This window comes from Patella vulgata, chromosome 4 (assembly GCF_932274485.2).
Source record: "Patella vulgata chromosome 4, xgPatVulg1.2, whole genome shotgun sequence".
NCBI classification, from domain to species: domain Eukaryota; kingdom Metazoa; phylum Mollusca; class Gastropoda; family Patellidae; genus Patella; species Patella vulgata.
In genome coordinates this window covers 3,044,795-3,067,598 of record NC_065882.2, presented here as the reverse complement: position 1 = coordinate 3,067,598, position 22,804 = coordinate 3,044,795, and the positions used below count along the sequence as shown (strand labels likewise).

Genomic DNA, 22,804 nt, shown 5'->3' with positions numbered 1-22,804 from the left:
GGCTAATGAAGACAGGCATATGCCATACAGTGTGCTATGAGGGAAATTTTGCCCGGGCAGCGGCACTATCGCCTACTCTTATATCGAATTCCAACTGCCAAGGGATCTTGTACGTGCATTCTAATGTATACACGGGATCTCGGTTTTTCGTCTCATCTGAAGGACTAGACAGCTGTCCTTGTCAGGCCCTCTGCCCTGCATCACTGACAAGGGGGAAACACGCCGGAAAATCTGGATGAACTTTCTCGGCCAATGCAGGGATCGAACACCCGACCTCCAGGCTAGCGAGCCAGCGTCTTACCCACTTAGCCACGTGATCCCCCAGAGAGAGAGAGAGAGAGAGAGGGAGAGAGAGGGAGGATATAAACTTAAGTTTTTTATTCAATTAATCAATTATGCATTGGGATTTTTAGAAATGGGCAGAAACAGAGTAGGTCTACACTAAATCCCTGAAGTTAGTCGCATAGTTTAACTCCACTCAAAACAAACTAGGTCATTTCAGGACTAACATGTTACAATTTTATTTCAATAGTTCGCTTGCGAGTAGGAGTTTTTAGCAGTGGGAGGAAACTGGAGGACCCGGAGAAAACCCAAGAGTTTGGACATACGACCCTACTCCTTGTCACATACAACTGGAGAATCGAAATCACGCCAGTTGACTCAATGACAGACCTTATAATTATTCAATGTGCACATGCTAAGCATTCAATCAGCCGTACACCCCCCCTCGCATGGTTTAATAATGTCCATTAACCTGGTAGCTTCGGAACAACACACAAGTGTATCTTTACTTTAGAAATGGGAGGAAAACGAGTTCATTCAGAGAAAGGCCACAGGATTAGTTGGGCGACCCTGCTCCTAGCCTTGTGAAGAAGGGGCCGCATCTGTGTGAATATTATCAAATAATATTTAAATTTAAATTTGAAAGTTTGGAAAACAAGACAAAAGACTGGGTTTTTCCTTTATTGTTCTAACTTTCCATTGATCAGTAGCCACAAAATAGCTACAAAAAAGGCTTGGGGGTGTCAGACATCTGTGCTTTCACGTACACTAGCCGAATTTGTTCTACATGTGTGTGTGTTACTAGTGTTAGTTGTATTTTACGTCCGCTTCCACCGAGGTGATATCGCAGACAATACTACGGTTTATGGTAGTACATTACCGTACTACCGTTCTACGGTTTACATTAACTTTATATATGTCACATGTAAGTTTCAAATCTAGACTTACAAATGTTTCATTCATTCTTTAAATAATTTTAAAAATAGTTTCCGAATTTTCTCAACAGTGAATAAAAAGTTAATAAGCTAATTGAACTTTAATTCAAATTAAAGCGTTTTTAACTTTCAGCTCTACTTTTTCTAAATTCTAATTTATATGCCTTTCGGCTCTCTCAAATTTCAGTGACTCAGTGATTAGCAGCCAATATTATTAATTAAGTAATAATTGTAATTCGGATCAGTTTGGTGGAATGGGTCATATTTTAGTTCATGTCTCAAGGGAGCTGGGAGAAAGGTTGAAATTGGTTGTTTAGATTATGACTTTCATTAGGCTTAGCCTGTTCTCTTTTTTTTTTCGTGGGAAGGGAGTAGCCTGGTCTGGTGGACAGTAGAGTAGGCTATTTTGATTCTTTTTAGACAAACTCCCAGCTCCTCCATACACCCCTTTCTTCTCTCACCATGGTTCTGAATGTATAACCTTTGGTCTGCTAAAATTTGCAAGGTGCCTTTGGTGAACAGATTGGTTTTCTAAAACATTCAGAATGATTATTACAAACACTTGCGGCGGCTGTCAAACAATTTTAAGCGGACCGTTTCAACCGTAAATAGGTCGGTGTAAACAATAACGACCATAATTTATTTTTTAATGTTCCAGCATTGTTACAAATGATATTAATTTAGTAGAAGGTCAAATAAACATAAACTTAGTATTTCGTACAAATAACCGTATGATTTAATTGGTGAATTATCAATCAGAACCGAAAATAAAAACTGACATTTACGACATATATCGTTAAAAAGTCTACCGGAAGTTTGATGGTTGCTAGCACAAACAAAACATCAAAAGAAGCCTTCATCGAGGCAAGGTATATTTTAGCAGATTAAATACTGTACACTGCAACCATGCCGCCTAAAGAAGGAAAAAAGAAATTGTCGAAAGCTGAAAAAGACAAGCTAAAAAAAGAAGAAGCCGAGAAAAAGGCACAGGAAGAGGAAGAAGCAAGACTGCTAGCTCACGAAGAAGAGAAAAAAAGAAAACGAGTTGAAATGGAACAAGCAGAAGAGAGAAAGAAACAAGAAAAAGAGGAGAAAAAAGAAAGAAGTGTACAGATGAAAGAATTATTCTCAATATTAGAATCAAATAAATCTGCTTTAGATACCCTTGAAAATCAGAAACGTAAAGATGCAAAATGGGCCAGATATATGAAATGTGACGGATCTCCAGATCCAACTGTGCCGGGGGAAATAAATACTTACATCAATTTACGCCTTGAAGACCAGAATGAAGGAAAGTCCTTAGACCTTTTGAAACATGTTGAGCAGGACAACGCTCTAATTGAAGAGCTGCACCATTGGTTGTCAGACTCTGGAGATTTATCTGTAAATGAAGAGGCCAATTACAAGGAGGCTATTGTTGAAATTCAAAATTTGATGAGTAAAAAATTGGACGATATTAGTCTTCAGGTATTATGTAATGCCACTGATTTACAGGATTCAGAAACCTATAACTTGCAATATACTGTCGAAACAGCAAATATCTGCCTTTGTATCTGGGGTAACCTGAGCAAGAAGAGAATCAAACCGTTTGAATTCACAGAGAAAGGTTTTACGTTCGATATCCCAAGAATGTTATCTTTAAACGATTGTGCTTTTCGTATTTTATTTACTAAATATGACCATCTTTCCTATCAAAGTTCAGCACTCTATCCAAAACGAAAACAGAAAAAAGAAGTCCCAGAGCCAGAACCTGAGAAGATCGAAGAAAAAGGTTCAGAAGAAAATCAAGATGGTGAACAAAATGAGGAAAATCCTGAAGAAGTAGTTGAAAAAGAAGACACACAAGATGTCATGGCTGCTCTCCAGAATTTAGATGAAGAAGATGAAGATGCTGAAAAGCCTGCTGAAGAAGAAAAGCCTGAAGAACCAGAAGAAGAAGATGATTTCGAAGATCCAGAAACCCCAGAACCAGTCGAGTGGGAAGACTTTGATGAAGATGACGATATTATTGATTTACGAGCCTATCATATTTTGGGAGGAGTAATATCATTTGATTTGGTTGAGCTACCTCCTCAACCTAAACAAGTGAATTCATGGACCATAACTCCTTTAGTTTGTCCACCAGAAATAAGAAAAATAACATATGTAGCTGATACTGCATCCCTTACTCCAGTTCCAAAAGACAAGGAGGGACAAGAAGAAAAGAAACGTGAAGATAAACCCCCTATTAGCATCTCTTATCGTCTGCCAGAAGATACTATGTTCGTTGATGAACCACAACCTGGACGCTGGGATCCGACAATAAAACACTGGAGGCAAGATGGTTTCTCCGACGTTAAGTATGACGAAGAAAAGAGATTTGTTCAGTTTAAGACAAGTTATTTTGGAAAAATTGCTTTGTTCCAAGATGCACATATAAACATGCCATTCCAGTCTTGGGAAATTCGACCCAGAAATGTTGACAATGCCATTTTAACAGTTATAGCAGCAGTTGTTGACATCCAAATAGAAATTAAAAATGATGTGTGCTGCCTAACCCAACCCTCCGACAGAACGGAAGTGACACATCTATTAAATAAATGGATGTATCCATCCGAATTAGTAAAAGCCATGCGAGCCTCGGGTATTAATATCTTCCCTGCTGAAGATTCTTCCAAATTTGTAAATGTTCAAACTAAAGACACTTTACTGGAGGAGAGAATTTACGAACAAATGGCTCTGACGTCTTCAGCTATGGCATATTCTTGGTCCAAGTGGAATGCCGACGCTGATCTACACAGTATCGTGTATTTAGGAAGTGAATCGTTAAATGACGAACCATTATTAGAGGAAGATTGGTCCGTTTATAAAAGTACCAAAACGCGTGCCATGAAGCTGAAAACAACGGAAATCAGTGATGAGTTTTCTGACGAATTAGCGGAAAATACAGAGTTCCGCTCTAATCTGTATCATTTAATGAAAATAACAATATCCGAAGAAGGTATGGATAGAATTGAGAAAACTGATTACAAGTATATTGATTGTGTTCAACAGCTGCTTCAAGCCACAAAAGTTCTAACTTATGCATAGAATTCTTTAAGTGGCATTTAGTAACTGGGCAGATAAATAACCTATAAACATACTTATGGAAAACAGTAACTGTTTTATTTAGGCGATGTTTCGAAGACGTTGAAAACGTTGAGAGAATACTCTTCGAAAGGTCGCCTAAATAAAACAGTAATTGTTTTCCATAAGTATGTTTATAGTTTGTTTATGCATAGAACTTTGTATTAATTGAAATTGGTGACCCAAAACGAAAAATTATTTATTTAAATGGTTTGTTGAAAGAAAATACACTTTAATTTACAGAGAAGTGATTTCTATCAGAAATTAAGTTGTTATCAAGTTATATTTTATAGAAGCATTCAACTTTTTCCTGTTAATCTTGTTATGTTATTGGATACAACTTTTATATTTGTGTAAGTTTTTGTATGCATGTATTAAAATGACAGCAAAGTTAATTATTACTAGAAAAAGATTGTAACTTTGTTTACACACAACATAATTTATATGTAATACAAGCTAACAGTGAAGCTGATGTCCTCGGCCGAAATCCCAAAATAAATAGATGACACATATTTATTAATTGCACATTTACCATTTTCAGAAGTATTGAACATTCAGATTATCTATACATGGTCTAAGCAGAAAATTTTGACTATCAAACTCAGTCCAAGTTTTGAAGTACCCGGTAGTGAAACTATACACTAAGTTTCACCACTCTCCATTAGTTAGAATCAAAGTTATCTTGTCCCAAAGCATCGACTAATGAAACTGCTTAGCTTTAATGGGAAATGTTAATCATTGAACTCAGTCAAGACATTCACCTAATGAACATCTACATCAAGTTTAAACGCTCTGTCTCAATTAAAAACAGTCTGGACTAATCAAATTGCTCATCACTACTTGGCCGAAGCAGAAAATGCTCATTATCGAACTTAGTCACGGTAATGATATAATGAAACTACTCATTTTCGAACTCCATCAAAGCATTCACCTAATAAACACCTACACCAGGTTCGAACAGTCTAGCTCATTTAGGAGAGTTGTGTCCAAAAATGTGTGATGGACAGACCCATTTTAATATTATTAGTCCACTGCTTTCTTGAAAAGGCGGGGTACAATAACTATTACCGAGTGACTGTTCGGCTATATATTGTAGCCTAATTCCAGTTGTGTCCATAGGGAGTGCCTAACTTTGAAGGGTGCCTGGCAAGCCTTAAACATACATTATGCAAAAGCTAAATCTGTCTATTGCAGGTCTTTCTTTAGGCCTGAAATGCTATCTAAATTATTAATTAGACATTAATTAACCTATCCAGACCATAATCAACTCTAGATAGCATCGCTAGCCTGCGATCTTTAGTGGATTATGAGCCGATTTACTGCATAACTTTCCTTCACGATTTAACGATGAAATGGATAATCGAGACTATGCTGTTTTTCGCACTGACTTTAGTAAGGATGATCAAGGCTAGCCGGAAATTTCAACCGCTTAGTTCTCGGTTCATAGTGGATCAATTTGAATGAAATTTTCAGTAAATTGCCTTTACATTATCTAGTTTTTAACTATTATAGTGAGAATTACCAACTTATTATCGAATCTCCCATAATGTATCTTTAAGCAGCAGACAAATTTGTCTAGCATTGGGTGTTATATTTGTAGAGTCTAGTATTAATTTGAATTTTGTTTTGTGGTACCTCCAGTGGTTAACCCAGCGTTACTGCCATGGGTCCTTATGCGGAGAAAAAATTCTTTACTGAGATGTACTGGTTCATTTCAAGTGGCACCCCAAATATTTGATCCACCCCATTTTTGGTGTTCTTTTGAGCTTTGGGCAACACACAGCAGGTCTTCGACTGATATCCATATCTGAATATGTTAGGTTACAAATGTTCCTGTCCTGGGGTTTGTTTTAAATTGTTGGAAGATGCTGAGAAATGGAGCTGTTGTAAGATTCATACATATTTTGCGTTGTAGACAAATGATCTACCGGTATATGTAACTCCAGTTCTTCAGATTAAATTAAATGGGGTTTAACGTCCTACTGTTCTGCTCCGAATGGGCCAATTAAGACGTGCATACGCCATACAGTGTGCTATGAGGGAAATTTTGCCCGGACAGCGGCATTATGGCCTAGCCTTATATTAATTTCCAACTGCCAATGGATCTTTTTACGTACATTCCAATGTATACATGGAACATGTGTTTTTCATCACATCCATATAAATAGACAGCTGTCCTTGTCAGGGCCTTCGTCGCTCACCTACGACAAGGGCCAATGCTGGGATCAAACATGCAACCTCCATGCCTCTTGCCCACTTAGCCACCGTGGCTCCCAATAAAAAAAAAATAGACAAATCAAAAACAGAAGACACAAATGATTAAATTTAAATATTACATTTATTTATCCCTAATTTATGTTCAAACTCTTGATGAAAGAGAGTGACTATTAAATCCTCGAAATAAAACCAAATTAAATAGCTTTCAAACAAAGACATTCTTCAACAGTTAGTTTCACCAATAAATGTACAACTCACAAAATAAAAAGGTTTAAATGGATACGAATGAGATTAGTTTAGAAAGCGAATTAGGAAGAAAATTGATCGTTTTTAAAGGCAAGTGCATGAATAAATAACAAATTAATAAAAATTCTAATCTTCCATCCATAACTATCGATTATGAAAATGCCATAATGAACAAACATAACAACCAAAACAATTTCGAAGAACTTGATGTGATTTTAATAATAAATCCAGGGCTCTATCTTCCGTCCTATTTGCCAGTCCTGACTAAACCAGTAATAAAACTAACCAGCTGGACAATCGATCTGTCAAATTGCATAAAACTATTTTATTTAAAACATAAAATGTGAGTTTTTTCTGCGCATCAATATTCAGTAATTGGTTCATTAAACATACATTATGCAAGAGGTAAATCTGACTTATCCAGACCATAATCAACTCTCGATGCCATCGTTAGTCTACGATATTTACTTGATTTGAATTCATTTTGTGATTGATAAGCAAGACTGTTTTTCATCCCATCGTACCAACTTTAGTAAAATTCAATCACTAATATCTCAGTTCAGAGTGAATCAATTTGACTGAAATTTTTAGCGTATTCTATTTACGTTAACTGCAAGCTCTTTATCTAATCTCCCATAATGCCCCTTTAATTGAGTGTCAAAAATATTTGACCAATCAGAAGGTAAACAGAAATAAAATGGGGTTTAACGCCCTACTGTTTTGCTCCGAACTTGGCTAATGGGGACGGGCATATGCCATTCAGTGTGCTATGAGGGAAATTTTGCCCGTAAAGCGGCACTACGGCCTACTCTTATATCGAATTCCAGCTGTTTTTCGTCTCATCCGAACGACTAGACAGCTGTCCTTGACAGGCCCTCCGTCCTGCATCATTGACAAGAGGGAACCACGCCGGAAAATCTGGGTGAACTTTCTAGGCCAAAGCAGGGGTCGATCACCCAACCTCCAGGCTAGCGAGCAGAAGGTAAACAAAAGAATGGACAGACTGACAAATTTTGAATTAAAGAGCCCTGGATCGATCTTTAGTCTATTGGTAAACATTTTATATAACAGATAATTAATAGTATGAATGAATTATTTATAATGATGATGATGATAACTTATGATATGAAATTATGAAATTTGGAAGCCTAGAGTTCTGTCTTCTTTGCTTTGCCATTTCGTTTGTACCCTTTTAATTCGTTTGTGGCTTCTTTAGCTAAATATTTAATAAAGTCATCTACCTCACGGCCACCCTAGAAAAAACAATATTTATAAATAAGGATAAAATAAATAAAAAATATTAAAAATACAGTGAACAGTCTATTAACGGCAAGTTCAATATAATTCACAAGTATCAATTAAGGTCCTTGCGATTCGATACCCCCTATGGTCAATCTGTTTAAAATACAGATCTATATTTCGTTTTTTTATACTTTCGATGGCCTACACTACATCAAGATCTGACCGGTTGTAGCGATAGGTCGCGTCAGGTCATAAGCGTGGCTTTTGACTTATGACATCAGACATTTTAACTAAAATCTATTAAAATTGCATTGTAAGTTACAATCGATCTTCGTGAAACGCATGAAATTTAAAATTTCAGTTTGATTTTAGTTAAAATCTATTTTAGTGATTTTAGTTTAAGTTTTCGTGAAACAGGGCCCAGATCCTGGTCGAACAAAAATGCAAAATTTGTTCTCGTACGTCACATTGTATAAAATCCAACCTCGTATATCACATCTGTTTTCAATCATAGTACATAAAATCCAAACTAAAATAAAACTTACATTGTATTTAACTGGGTTAGCTTTCTTTCCTTTAGGTGCAAAATAAAGTGTTGGGAAGCTGAAAAACAAGAAATATCAAAATCAGATGTCATGAAATGGAATGACGTTTTATAATAAGTGCTATCTTGCAGTTCATTTTTTCAATAATTCGCTTGTACATAGGGTTCTTTAGCAGGGGAGGAAACTAGAGTTCAATGAAAGGGAATTGCATCACACAACCAAATAGAGATACAGAAAAATCATGACAAGAGACAGCAGACACAAAACATATGAACATTTTAAGTATTAAATAATGGTTTATTTTTATCAATAACAAAATTACTAACTAACGAAGGATTGAAATCACTACATACCCAGATACTTCATATGGTTTGGAAACATCATTGGCTGTTGCATCCATTTTGGCAATAGTAATTTCGGGTTCATTTTGTAACTAAACAAAAGAAGAACATAAAAAATAAAGTACTATCTACTAAAATAATAATTTTTAATTATTTGTCATCCAGAAAAATATTCTACGAATATTTGTCTGGATGTATTGTCAACAATTGAGAATAATGGGTCATTGCCTAGATTATCCGGTCTTTCACATTATCATAAACAAAGTCTAAGGGAGGCAACTAGTACTAAAACACGATGTCGAGCGACGTGCATGAATGCCATTCTAGAAAATCCATTCGATTGCATTGCCAGTTCAATATCCAACACCCCCTTTTTTTTTCTATTGTAAAATTTCTCTCTTCATGGGCCATATGTTGTTTTTTTTTTAATTAATCCTAATTTGTCATCACGATTCATGTTTGTTTATAATAATGCAAGAATTGTGGGAAGGGGTGCATGGACAATGGAACTTTTGGTCAAATATTGACAACGGTCCCAGGTTCTGGGTGACCGAGACTACCAGATAGTCCAACAACACTTGCTTGGCGCTGCTGATACAATATACACATATTTAAACATATCCAAAAACGAATTTTGAGTTTAGATGTAGTATAGCACACTGTTTAGAAATTCAACAATAACTTTGTTGTTAAAAGTTATTAGCATTTTACCTAAAATATTAAATTTTCCACAGCTTCATCCTTTCTAAATTAATTATTTAACATTTCATTAAGAACAGTAGAGAATCTCAGTCTCCAGATTCAATCCGAGTAAAAGGAGGCCAATCAAACCATTTTAATAAAGATGGTAGGTGGTGCTGGAGTTTGTACATATCCTATTTAATATCATGCTATCTTAGTGCAATCATTCAAAAACATGAGTTTTGTAGTAAGGAAACATATCTCAGTCCTATCGATCAAGAATCATTTTACATCAAAGACTTGATTGTCATCACTGATATGTTGCAGCTCCGTGTACTATTATTAAACTAAATTATCAGCAAGGTCATTCTTATAGATAAATTTGACCAAATGACATTCAGAATATTGAATATTAGTTTTGAAAACTTTAACATTAGTTTTTGAAATTTTAAACTATTGTTTTTTTAATTTCTTTATTTTCTACAATTCCACCAATAATTGTATATTCCTTGATAAGTTCCCTAAGTTATAAATAAAAATAAGCCTACCTTTTCTGCTAATTCATCATATTTTGGTGCTAAAGTCTTACAATGTCCACACCATGGAGCATAAAATTCAATAAGGACATCTTTATCTTCATTATTTACTATTTCATCAAAGTTTTTAGCTACAACAACCTGAAAACACGGAGATGAGATTAAATATATTGTCAACAATTTACTTGTGTTGGTCATTTCACTGTAACCCAGGTATCATTTAATCTTGTGTATCTAGCACTAATTTCTTTCTTGTTCGTTTAATATCAAATCTTTGTTTAAAAATTCGTAACAATCGTTTAAAATCACCAATATCATCCAATTTGTACTTGTGTCCAGTTTAAAGCTGAATGATTAATTTTGATAAGTGTCCAATTTACAAGTATTTAATTTCCTGACCACTGTTAAAAAATTAATCATTATACATCAATAATCAATCGGGTTGTTCAGTTGAGAAATTAAATGCTTGTAAATTGGACGCTCATTATCAAAATGAATTGTTTATTCAAGAGTTAGTCTCGCTTCTCCATTTTTAAATTATATCATTGAATGGTCAAACCATTCTAATCTAGTTAAAATCGCGAGTATCTGATGGCATTAAGAGTTGATTACGGACTTAAAATCAGGATCATCCGATAACCTAGAGAGTTGATTAAGGTGTTGTCATGGTAATAAATATCTAATCAATAGTTTTTATAATATTAAAGGCCTAAATTAGCTTTTGAATGACGTATCATTCAATAATGAGTGAATTGTTCTGTATATTTTACCTGAACTCCATCAGTTTGTTCTGGAACAGGTTCAGATTTTAAATATGGCTCTAATGCATCATCTAAAACATCATTGATAAATTTTTCAAATGTTTCCATGCTGAAATACAGAAATGTGTTTTAGTTGTAACAAGCAAAATCTTTCTCGAAGATACCTTCTTCCTGACCAATGACACTGGGAATTAGCAGGCCACGAAATTTCAAATTTTGGCGTAACCAGAAAAATGCTTGAGTGTTTATGCCCGCGTGGAATTTCGTGGCCTGATTAGGCAAACAATTTCATGCAACATTTGGTTAAATAGTTCATCTGTGCCCAGGAAAACAATGGTAGTGAAATATCAATGGAATTAGAAACAGATTGTCAACCTCCAATCTCTGCCATTTGGAGCAAAAACATTAATTCAGATTAGGTTTAGGAAACACAGCTACAATAGGTTAGTATGAAACATATCTCAGTCCTATCGATCAAGAATCATTTCTACATCAAAGGATTGATTGTCATCATTGATATGTTGTTAATAAAATATCATTAAAATAACTTTGGTATAAAAATCCCTTGATTTTAATATTTCTGTCAACACTATTCATCAATCCATGTACTTCACTTTTGATTGGCTACATATGTAAACAAATTGTGCCATTGGCATCAAAATGACCTACTTAAAGATACATTATGTAAGATTTAGATAAAGAGCTGGCCATTCTTGCTATAACAGTTCGAAAATAGATAATGTAAAATGAATAATTTGAAAATTTCATTCAAATTACTTCATTCTGAGACAAGTTATCACTGTTTGTAGTTTTGACAAGATGAGTGCATTGTAGTAACCAGGGCACTGGTATATTTGAGACTTACTCACTTTCACATTTTTAAATGGAGAACGGTTAAAATCTCAAGTATCCGATGCCACTGAGAGTTGATAATGGTCTTGTTTTGTTAATTAATAATTTAAAAAACATTTCAAAGCCTAAAGAAAGACCTGCAATAGGCAGATTTATGTTTAAGATGGTACAATATTTCTGCGCCAACAGTTAGAAAATGAATATGACTGCGTTGTAAAAAAAACCATAAAACAATGAACTTCTTGTTCACTGTCAAATGATCATATCATTTTTAAGATGAATTATTGAACCATGAACAGTGATGAAGAGTTAATTAATCGTAGAACTAAATCAATCTTACCTAAATTCGTCTTGCATGTTAAATTTTCTATCTCGAGAATCGAAGGCACAAACTCGTGGTTTATCGCTTGAACTTCCTAATCCACATTCATCTATTTCACGACCCATTTCTGTTTGATCACTGACGGCAAAATATATTTGCTTTCCAGCATCTAGCAATTTTTTTCCGACTTTCATTACTCTGAAAACAAAAAAGTATTTGTTCACAGGGTCATATTTTTTTAAGATAAACATTTTATTTCATTTTAGGATTGGGAAAAAGGCAAAGCCTACATAATCACTCTCCCTCATATCGTAATGCCACCTTTTATGGAAGAGTTCTCACCCCTTTGTTCTTTATTGGAGTCCTCGGGAGTTATATCCCATGTGTGAAATCTTTTGTATTTATAGAGGTTGAATAAAACATGGCCTATCTCACATGTGTTTTTTAGATTCAGTACATTTTAATCCATGCCATACATGGTGAACCAGAGATCTACCCTCACAAGAGAATTAATTTGGATTGGGGAAGTCGAGCAACCACTCTCGAGCACCTGTTGCGCACCTGAATGTCCCTCCCCTTAATATTGAAAATCGCTCTCCTTTACAAAGCCATGGAGGTGTTTATTATCATTTATGAAAGCATGAATATGAGAGAGAGAGAGAGAGAGAGAGAGAGAGAGAGCTGGGGTTTAACGTCCACTCCACACAAACTATGGACTAACATATGCTTCAATTTTATTTCCATAATTCACTTGCGCGTAGGGGTCTTTAGCAGTGGGAGAAAACCGGAGGGCCCGGAGAAAACAAACAAGGTTGGACAGGTGACCTTACTCCTTGTCATGTACAATTGGGGAATCGAGAAAGCATGAATGACCCCGCAACATGCAGTTATTGATCTTCAGAACCTTTTCCCATACACACAACTAATTACTATTCTTAATATCAGATCAATCTCCTTAATCATTTCTAAATCCATCTGATTAAAATACAGATCTATATTTCGTTTCGTTTCATTTTTTTAAACTTTCGATATCCTACACTACATGAAGATCTGACAAGTTATAGTGATAGGTCACGTCAGGGGTCAAAAGACCGACTTATGACCCTATGATGTCAGACATTTGATTAACCAATCAGCATTGATGTTACTAGTGGATTACCCACAGTTCCGTGCAAAACACACCTAAAGCTCGCCATAACAGATCGTTTCATTAGCTATTCCCTCACATCATTAAAAACACGTCAATGATAACAAGTCTTCCAGATCCTAGTGTAGTAAAGACAAGTAAAACAAAATTTTGAACTTTAAAAAACGAAACGAAATAGGATCTGTGTTTTAATCAGGATTGTTTCTAAATGAAACTAGGAGAACTTTTTTTTAGGGGAGTGATTTTTTCAATTTGTTAAAGGGGACTTTTTCCGGCTCTCCTCTAAAATACAAACAACGACGACTGGGAAGTCTAAAGTAGCGTCTTTGTAAATATTACAAATGGACCGACGAACACAGGTGAAGACAACGTACAAAGATGTTAGTAAATTATGACGTATATATACACATCTCAGTCCTATCGATCAAGAATCATGTTTTATCAAAGATATAGTTTGTCATCATTGATATGTATTATATAGTAAGTATTAGTAACACAATATATTTCATACAGCCCATCATATCATGCAAACTCCATGTTCTGCAAATGATCAATCCACGGTTGCGAGAGAGAAATGGGTTTAACGTCCACTCTACATAAACTAGGTCATTTCGAACACATGGTTCAATTCTATTTCAATAATTCACTTGCATGTAGGGATCTTTAGCAGTGGGAGGAAACCAGAGTACCTGGAGAAAACCCATGAGGTTAGACAGGCGAACCTACTCCTCGTCGCATACATCTTCCCGGTTGAGGGGAAAGGATGAATAATGTTTTGATTTACGCATCTATATAGTCCACTCTAATGGTTGGAGGATCCTTGCTTGAATAGTACATAAACACAAGAATATGATGTCCATAAATCGTTTTTTGGGTTGGGTTTTTTTTCAGTGTGTCCCAAGGAATAGGCTCTATTGCTGTATGAAGATATTTTCTGAACAAGAATGTGGATACATTAAAAACTCTTTTTGTCATTACCGGTTTCTCCAATAGTTGGTACCCTTTTCGTTTTTCACGTAATCTACATCATAGTAAGCTACGAATAGAGGTTTTTTCAATTTATCAGCATTATCTTGTGTTCTGTGACAACATAAACCTAATCTGAAAATATCAAATATAATCTATTAGTATAAAAAGTGGAATTTGGGATTTATTGGCATTAAACATATATTATGCAGGAGATAAATCTGCCAATTGCAGGTCTTTCTTTAGGCCTAAAATGTTCTCTAAATTATTAATTAGCAACTCTAGATGCCATCTTATGTGTTGGATTTTCACTGGATTTGAATCCGATCTGCTGCTCAACACTCATTGATGATTAAATCCAAAACTGGATAATCAAGGCTATGGGTTTGGTTTTTTTTATCGTACTTTAGTAATGATGATTGAGGCTAGGCCTAAAATTCTGGGTTCAAAAAGAGAGAGAAATGGGGTTTAACGTCCACTCGACACAAACTAGGTCATTTCGGGACTAACATATGGTTTTAATTTTATTTTAATAATTCGCTTGCGCGTAGGGGTATTTAGCAGTGGGAGGAAACCAGAGGACCCGGAGAAAACCCACGAGGTTGGACAGGCGACCCTACTCCTTGTCACGTACAACCGAGATTTGAAACCACGCTAGTTGACTCAATGACAGACTTTATGTTACAGCACGCACGTGCTAACTATTCGGCCATCCACCCCCCCTTCTGGGTTCAAAGTGGATCAATTTGACTGATATTTTCAGCAAATACCCTTTACATTATCTACCTTTTAACTATTATAGTGAGAACTGCCAGCTCTTTGTCTAATGCTCCTGTAACTGGAGAGAGCAATATGTATAGTTTAGTATAGACTTACACATTATCTTTAAGCCATTCTTTTAATTTATTGACTGTAGCATCACCTTTAAATTCCAATTTATTATCTTCAAATTTACTCTGGAATCTTTTAGGACGGAATAGAACAATAGCACTGAAATAAAATGTACAAAATATAAATCTAAAGAGCTTTAAACATAAGATACTTGATACTAGGTTCAATTGTCACGAATAAAAGAGAGAAACGGGGGGTTCAACGTCCAATCAACACAAACTAGGTCATTTCGGGACTAACATGGGAGGAAACCGGAGGGCCCGGAGGAAACCCACTACTCTACTCCTTGTCACATACAACTGGGGGTCAGGAATAAAGACAAATTAACCCCTTAATAAAACTACAGTATATTGCTTCGGGATTTCTACCTTTGGATTTTGAGAGGGAGCCACGGTGACCAAGTGGGTAAGACGCTGGCTTGCTAACCTGGAGGCCGTGCATCCGATCCCTGCATTGGTCGAAAAAAGTTCAACAGGATTTTCCGACGTGTTTACCCCTTGACAGTGGTGCAAGAAAGAGAGAACCTGATAGGGTGGGGTCATGTAGCTAAGAGCTTCATTCACTTGTAAATTTTTAAAAATTGTGCTGTATTTGTGTACAGCTTGTTCCATACCTTGTTAAACAGTTGAATGAGAATTACTAGCTGAGTAAAGATTATTTGTTGATAAATTATACAGAAGAAATGGATATAATAGAAATAATTAAAGAATAGCCAATACAACAGCTGTGAGTCTTAAAACATTTAAATACTCGCGTGTTTTATTTTCTCATTACAGTGTAACAGCTGTTTGATTATTCTCAAGATGTCTTCTTTAACCACATGTTCAATATGAATGGGGTTTAAAGTCATACTTATCTGCTGCACTATAGAGAGAGAGAGAGAGAGAGAGAGAGGGGGTTAATGTCCATTCCGCACAAACAAGGTCATTTCGGGACTAACATATTGTTCAATTTTATTTCAATAATTCGCTTGTGCATTGGGGTCTTTAGCAGCGGGTGGAAACCGCGAGACAGAGAAATGGGGTTTAAGGTCCACTTGACACAACTAGGTCATTTGTTCAATTTTATCTCAATAATCCACTTGCGCGTTGTGGTCTTTAGCAGTGGGAGGAAACCACGCCAATTGACTCGATGACAGACCTTGATCATACATGTACGCGCTATACCATTCGGCCATCCACCCCCTTTCTCGGAGAATATCAACAAACATCATTCAGCCCTATAAGTTGGAAACAAGTTTGAAAATTACACACAGACAAAAGTAAGCCAATACTTACTCTTCTACGCCAAATTTAGATAAAACATCCTTATTTACACTATGACCAAATCTTAGTTCTCCGTTCATAGCATCTGCAACTTTACGGAATGTTTGACTTAATTCACTGTCAATTGATTCAAAAAATCCTGAAAAAAACAAACAAACATTTTATAAATGAAATGGGGGTCACAACTCAATGTAATAATAAGAGTCTTTTTCTTTGGTATTTTTTGCAGCTTTTTTGCAATGTCCCATCTTTATCATGTCACGTGTTCAGCCGACATCCCACCAAAGATTATTAAACAGCAGTACTCTTTAAAACTAATTCAGGGAAACTGGTTTTAAGAGACTTTTTATTTTGTAACTCTGGGAATGGTAAAATTTGACCCCGCACATTGTGAACTCTGAGCAATCATCAAAACCTGTATCTTGGAGAGAGAGAGAGAGAGAGAGAGAGAGAGAAATGGGGTTTAACGTCCACTTGACACAAACTAGGCCATTTCAGGACTAACACATGGTTCAATTTTATTTCAATTCGCTTGAGCGTAGGGGTCTTTAACAGTGAGAGGAAACCGGAGAAAACCCACGAGGTTGGACAGACGACCCAACTCCTTGTCACGTACAACTTGGGAATCGAAACCATGCCAATTGACACGATGACAGACCTTATGATATAACATGCATGTGCTAACCATTTGGCCATCCCCACCTCCCAACCCCAGTATCTTGGAACCAACTAACATAAAAAGGTTGCTTGTACCATCCTATGAAGTGATGGCCTGGTTTAATATTTAAAATCTGGACAATGGGGAGGGTTCACAGCCTTGTTGCTAGCTTGTTTTAGCAATACTTGTATAAGTGCTCTGATTGTTTTTTCTTCTTAGCAAATTTTCTTGCATAGTTTTAAAAAGGAGCCAGATCACTAATATTTGGCAATAACTAACGGCAATCCCTAGCATCTAGTTATTCCAGTCTACACCAATAGTATTTATTGTGTATTGCTCTACAGATAGGAATCGTTCTTCGAGTCTCTTCTTACAAATGGCGCTGAAACATATTATGGTACACGATTCGTGTACCAATGGTAAAATGTTTATTTTGTCTTAAATATTGGATATCAGAAGCCCATCTTTTCCCAGTAAGATCACAACATCAATGTTGATTTAACTTGACAAATAAATTGTGTTTTCAATTTCGAAGACTTTGGATGATATTAAATTAGAGAGTAGCTATTTTAAGGCCTAGCCAGCATTCGTAAATTCGGTATTGTGACCGTTTCAATATGAAATAATAAAAATATGTATAACTAACCAACTACTGTATATTCTGAGTTAACAACAAATTTTTCAGCATCAGCAACAGATTCTAATAATGTTGATGTGGGACCGGCCTTTGATTTCATTAACTTAACAATTCCATCTGAAAAACAAATTAATTATTTAACCCATTTATAAAATACATATATTAAATACTTGTTTTATTCATTCTTTAATTAATAAAAACATGGTAATACACAGACTTTTTCTTCATTTTTCCATTTTCTCTTTTCAAGTGACAGTCAATTTCTGTTTTGAATTGTCGAAGGAATTATTAGTGAGCAGAAATTTGCCTCTGTATCTGTTATCACTCGTCACTTCAGTCAGTTATATAGAAGGATAACTTGTGTTTTCCTTTTGCTTTCGTTACTTCCTTTTTTTTTGAAATCTTCATTACACATCTATCGTAGCAATGATCTGTGATAAAATTATATTTAGAATGTGTCAAACCAGTTCTATCACATATGTGATAATGACTGACACCAATAATGTCCTTTAACAACCAGTTAACTTACTAGCTTCTCTTGGACCATTGTAGTCTTCACTAAATTCACCACCACGGAATATTTTTAATGTAGGGTACCCCGAGACACCATATTTACCACATACTTCAGTTTCAGCTGTACAATCAACCTAGAAATATTAATACATTAACTTTACAACCTAAAAATATTAATATATTGACGTTACATTGCGTATCAAACATTTGGGATCTAACAAACATTCACAGGAGTTAAACCTCTTTGATTTGGGCAAAAATAAAGTACTAAATTTGGCTATCTAATGTGTTACTTCAATTAGTCATGGGACTAATGGTTTAAGGCTAAGTGTTGGGTTAGGGGTAGCACTAGTCCCGTTTATATCTCATGACCTATGACGAAATCTGCAGGTGGTGTCCATGTGAAATATATCTAACGGGGTCAAAATGAAATGAGGTTTAACTTCCTACTTTTCTACATCAACCGTGCTAACAAGAAAAGATGAAGAACAAGCTCTCGAACAAATAAACATGAAAAATTCAATGAAATTTATAATTTTATATTTAACCCAGATAAAAGAGTGGCATTTTGAGATATCCATTAAACACGCATTATGCAAGAGCAAAATCTGCTTATTACAAGTCTTTCTTTAGGCCTGAAATGTTATCTAAATTATCAATTAGACATTAATTAACTTATCCAGACCATAATAAACTCTCGTTGTCAAGGCTAGCCTTCGATGTTGGCTGGATTAGATGCCTATATGCCGCTAACGGCCGTTGATAATTAAATCAATAAAAGTGGATAATTGAGACTAAGCCGTTTATATTAATGATTTTAGTAATGATGACCGAGACTATGCCAAAATTTCACCCGCTTCTTTCTCGGCTCATAGTGGATCAATTTGACTGAAATTTTCAGCAAATTACCTTTACACTATCTAGTTTTTAACTATTATAGCGAAAACTGCCATCTCGTTATCGAATCTCCCATAATGTATCTTTAATTTTAAATAATTCAAAATTAAACAGGAAGTCAATTTATATAGACAATGAATATGATCTGGTTTCTACATATCCCTTCCTGTTCACACAACCCAATAAATAGATTCCAACATTAAAGACTAAATATGTTCTATTTTGCGGAGAACTTGAAATAGGGTTTGGTGTTCAAGTGATATTTTGAACGATTCATTCGCTTGCATGGATCCTCTTCTGTGAGAGAAACCAAAGTACCTGGAGAAATGGAGAATACCAACAAGGTTAAGGCTGTAAACTCATCAAGCAAAAGAGTACAATAGAAACTACCGAATTTGCATCAATTATCGACCTTGCTATCTAAAGTTAATGGTCGTCTAACCACACTTTTCTCTATGCAAGACACTGGCTCGCTCACTAACCAGGTTTCCGGTTCTCTCCTAGGGTTGGCCGAGAAAGATCCTCAGAATTTTCCAACGTGGTTTTCCCATGTAAGTGGTGTAGGACGGAAAGCCGGACATGGAACAGTGTCTAGTCATTTGGATGGGATGAAAAACCAAGGTCCCTTGTACTCATTGGCATGCACGTAAAAGAACCTTCAACAGTTTGATTTTGAAATAAGAGCAGGCCATGGCGCCACTGTCCACGCAATATTACCCTCCTACATTTAGCACACTTTATGGCGTAAGTCAGTCTCTATCAGCCAAGTTGGTGAAGAACAGTAGGACGTTAAACCCATTTCAATTTTCTATGCAAAATTCCCTGCATGAATTTCAACTATCACCATTGTTATTAAATTTTCACGAAAATAATTATAAATTTACCTTTGCTAAAGCTACAGGGTTATCTCCAGATTTCAATTTTGTGGCAGCTGTTTCGTATTCTGGTGCTAATTTTTTACAATGTCCACACCTGAAAAATACAAGAATTATGGCATGATTAATATTTACAAAATACTCTACCCAAGTTTTGAGACATTATTAATAATAAAGCATATCTCAGTCCTATCGATCCATGATCATCATTTATCAATACTTTTATTTATCATCATTGAAATGCTTTATTTTTATCTTATGACATTCTTCCTTAAAGCGGGGCACGGTGGCTTTGTGAGTACGACGCTGGATCGCTAATCTTGACGTCGCCTATGTGATAGCTGCATTGGCAGGGAAAGTTCATATGATTTTCCGACGTGGTTTCAACAGGTCAGTGGTGCAGGACAGAGGGCCTGGCACAAGGACAGTTTGTCTAGTTGTTCGGATGGAACGGAAAACCGAGGTCCCATATATATTTTGACGTACACGTTGAAGATCTCTTGGCAGTTGAAATTCAATATAAGAGTAGGCCGAAGTGTCGCTGCCTGGGCAATTGTCTTCGTAGCACACTGTATAGCATATGCCTGCCTTCATTTAGCCCAGTCTGAGCAGAACTGTAGGACGTTAAACTCCATTTCATTTTATTTTCTTCCATAAAGGGATATTTCAACTGTATATCAATGTCTGAAATTTGACATGGACACTTTGATTCTTGTTTAAGCAAATTTATGACATGATACTTAGGAAAACTGAAACTTTCAAATTATTGGTATGTGTTCGTTTGATTTACACCACGATGTCAAGAAAAGTTGTTACAGTAGAATCTGTACGAGCAGCCACTCCTTTTCAGCCACATCTTGTAAGCGAACAAAATAAATGAGAATTTATCAAGATCACTCCCTGTAAGCTGTCAGTCATGAAAATTACATTGAGTGGCTGCTGTATTATATCCAAACTTTTAACAGGACAAGAGTATAATACGGTCATCAAAATACTGTATAATAACATATGAAATAAGCTTGCTCGCCCTTTTAAAATTCAAACCCTGTCAGTAATATTATGGTCATACTCATATGTTTTATTATTTTAAATTCTGTTTTTAATTTCAAATCTATATTTCAATGTGTGGTTAGTCATCAGAGACAGACAGCAATTAATCTGTTGGGTCAATTTAAATTATGATAAGACCCGCAAATGTGTAGGGATGAATTGTCCTAGGGGTCTATAGCCCTTGGGGATGAATAGCCCCATGCGACTAATAGTCCTGGGACGAATTGTCCGGGGAAGAACTGTCCTCGGGGTCAAATTGTCCTAGAGCCGTCTTTAACTATAGTAGTATAGTATTGTCTTAACACTTAATCCTTCTCTTCAATAATTATATGTTTATGTCAACACTTTCATAGTAACTAATTTAGAGGGGGATCACGTGGCTAAGTGGGTAAGACGCTAGCTCGCTAGCCTCAAGTCGGGTGTTCGATCCCTGCATTGGCCGAGAAAGTTCATCCAGATTTTCCGACGTGGTTCTCCCTTGTCAGTGATGCAGGACGGAGGGGCTGACAAGGAAAGCTGTCTAGTCGTTCGGATGGGACGAAAAACCGAGGTCCCGTGTACACATTGGCGTGCACGTAAAAGATCCCTTGGCAGTTGGAATTCGATATAAGAGTAGGCCGTAGTGCCGCTGTCCGGGCAAAATTTCCCTCATAGCACACTGTATGGCGTATGCCCGTCTTCATTAGCCCAGGTTAGGAGCAGAACAGTAGGACGTTAAACCCCATTTCATTTCATTTCATTTCAACTAATTTAGAATAGACAAATGTATGTAAGATAAATCCTTAGTTGAGAGACGAGCTTAGAGGGAACCTACATGTAGGCCTATATACTACTAGTTGGAGGTCTGATTTATAGGAAATTAGAAGTTATTTAATTGTTGCTTTTATTATATGCTTCGGAAATAAAGTGTTGAATGAACTGTAGACACATTCCAAGAATCTATGTATTCATTTCCGATACTTAGAACACACGTCAACGAGCTACATTCCCTCAAACTTTACTCAAAGTCAAACGGTGTTAGCCTAATATCACCCCTGATACATGATATAAAAGAAATTGATTCAACTTGAGTTCAATAGAGTATGATAGGCCTACAGGAACAACGAGGTTCATGCAGGAACCTGTTCACACTGCCCTACTCCTAGGTCAGAAAGTTATTCTACCCAATTTACGACAAGGTACATCTTACAGTGTGAAGAGGACATAAGTTTTTACTAGTCAATCAAATTGTATAATTACTATAAAATCAGCAGTTCAGGCCCCCGGACACAAATCGTTACCGGTATCATCATAATCCTCAAAATATTTTATAACTTAGTTTCTCCTCGAGTTCTACTATTCTAGACTAAACCTCATCCAATTATCTACCGTGACGTTTAATAACAGTTGATGGGGAATTGCATTTCTTGTAGCAGTCTAGACAAAGTAAAACTTCTAGATAATGGATCTAAAACCAGCAGATTGATCAAGCTTACCACAGGGGAATAAAACATTAAAGGTTAGGTACCGTTTGTTGAGGAGGAAACGAGTCGAGTCAACACCGAAGACATACTATACTTACCAAGGTGCGTAAAATTCAACTAATACCATGTCATGTTCTGCAACTTTAGAAGCAAAATCTGAATCAGTGAAAACTAAAACATCGCTAGCAAATGCTATAGACAACAGTGAGAGTAATATTAGAAAAGACTGCATCTTGTTGATGTGAGTAGCCGAAATGATTGTAAATTGTGACTGAACGTGGCCGGCAGTAGGTCCATGTGCTGTCGAGCCGTGATTGGTCCACGCATCGATGTAACGCGAATGTTTCCGGGTCATGAACTTGGTGTACCGTTACGTC

The 22,804-nt window shown here is 36.1% G+C and overlaps 2 protein-coding genes across 2 annotated transcripts; one reads left to right on the top strand and one right to left on the bottom strand.

The window, feature by feature from the left end:
* The first annotated feature begins 2,030 nt into the window (after positions 1–2,030).
* Positions 2,031–4,837, top strand: LOC126819694 (dynein axonemal intermediate chain 7). The gene has a single exon (XM_050547887.2). The coding sequence runs from the start codon at positions 2,124–2,126 to the stop codon at positions 4,284–4,286; it is 2,163 nt and encodes a 720-aa protein (XP_050403844.1). The 5' UTR covers positions 2,031–2,123; the 3' UTR covers positions 4,287–4,837.
* A 1,804-nt stretch (positions 4,838–6,641) lies between these two features.
* LOC126819707 (protein disulfide-isomerase A3) lies at positions 6,642–22,745 on the bottom strand. Its single transcript, XM_050547909.2, has 13 exons — positions 22,526–22,745; positions 19,924–20,011; positions 18,159–18,276; positions 17,639–17,746; positions 16,347–16,473; positions 15,055–15,168; positions 14,191–14,313; positions 12,084–12,263; positions 10,901–11,000; positions 10,143–10,271; positions 8,926–9,005; positions 8,573–8,630; positions 6,642–8,038 (listed from the first exon to the last, which is right to left on the bottom strand). The coding sequence occupies exons 1-13, from the start codon at positions 22,657–22,659 to the stop codon at positions 7,934–7,936; spliced, it is 1,464 nt and encodes a 487-aa protein (XP_050403866.1). The 5' UTR covers positions 22,660–22,745; the 3' UTR covers positions 6,642–7,933.
* Between the last annotated feature and the right edge of the window lie 59 nt (positions 22,746–22,804).

Bases quoted from the DNA above. Each gene is read 5' to 3' on its own strand.
- LOC126819694 (XM_050547887.2), top strand. From the start codon at position 2,124: ATGCCGCCTAAAGAAGGAAAAAAGAAATTGTCGAAAGCTGAAAAAGAC.
- LOC126819707 (XM_050547909.2), bottom strand. From the start codon at position 22,659: ATGCAGTCTTTTCTAATATTACTCTCACTGTTGTCTATAGCATTTGCT. The intron at 8,631-8,925 runs GTATGTAGTGAT...CTTGTTTTTCAG, and splicing joins AAACCATATGAAGTATCTGG to CTTCCCAACACTTTATTTTG. The intron at 8,039-8,572 runs GTAAGTTTTATT...TGTTTTTTCTAG, and splicing joins CTAACCCAGTTAAATACAAT to GGTGGCCGTGAGGTAGATGA.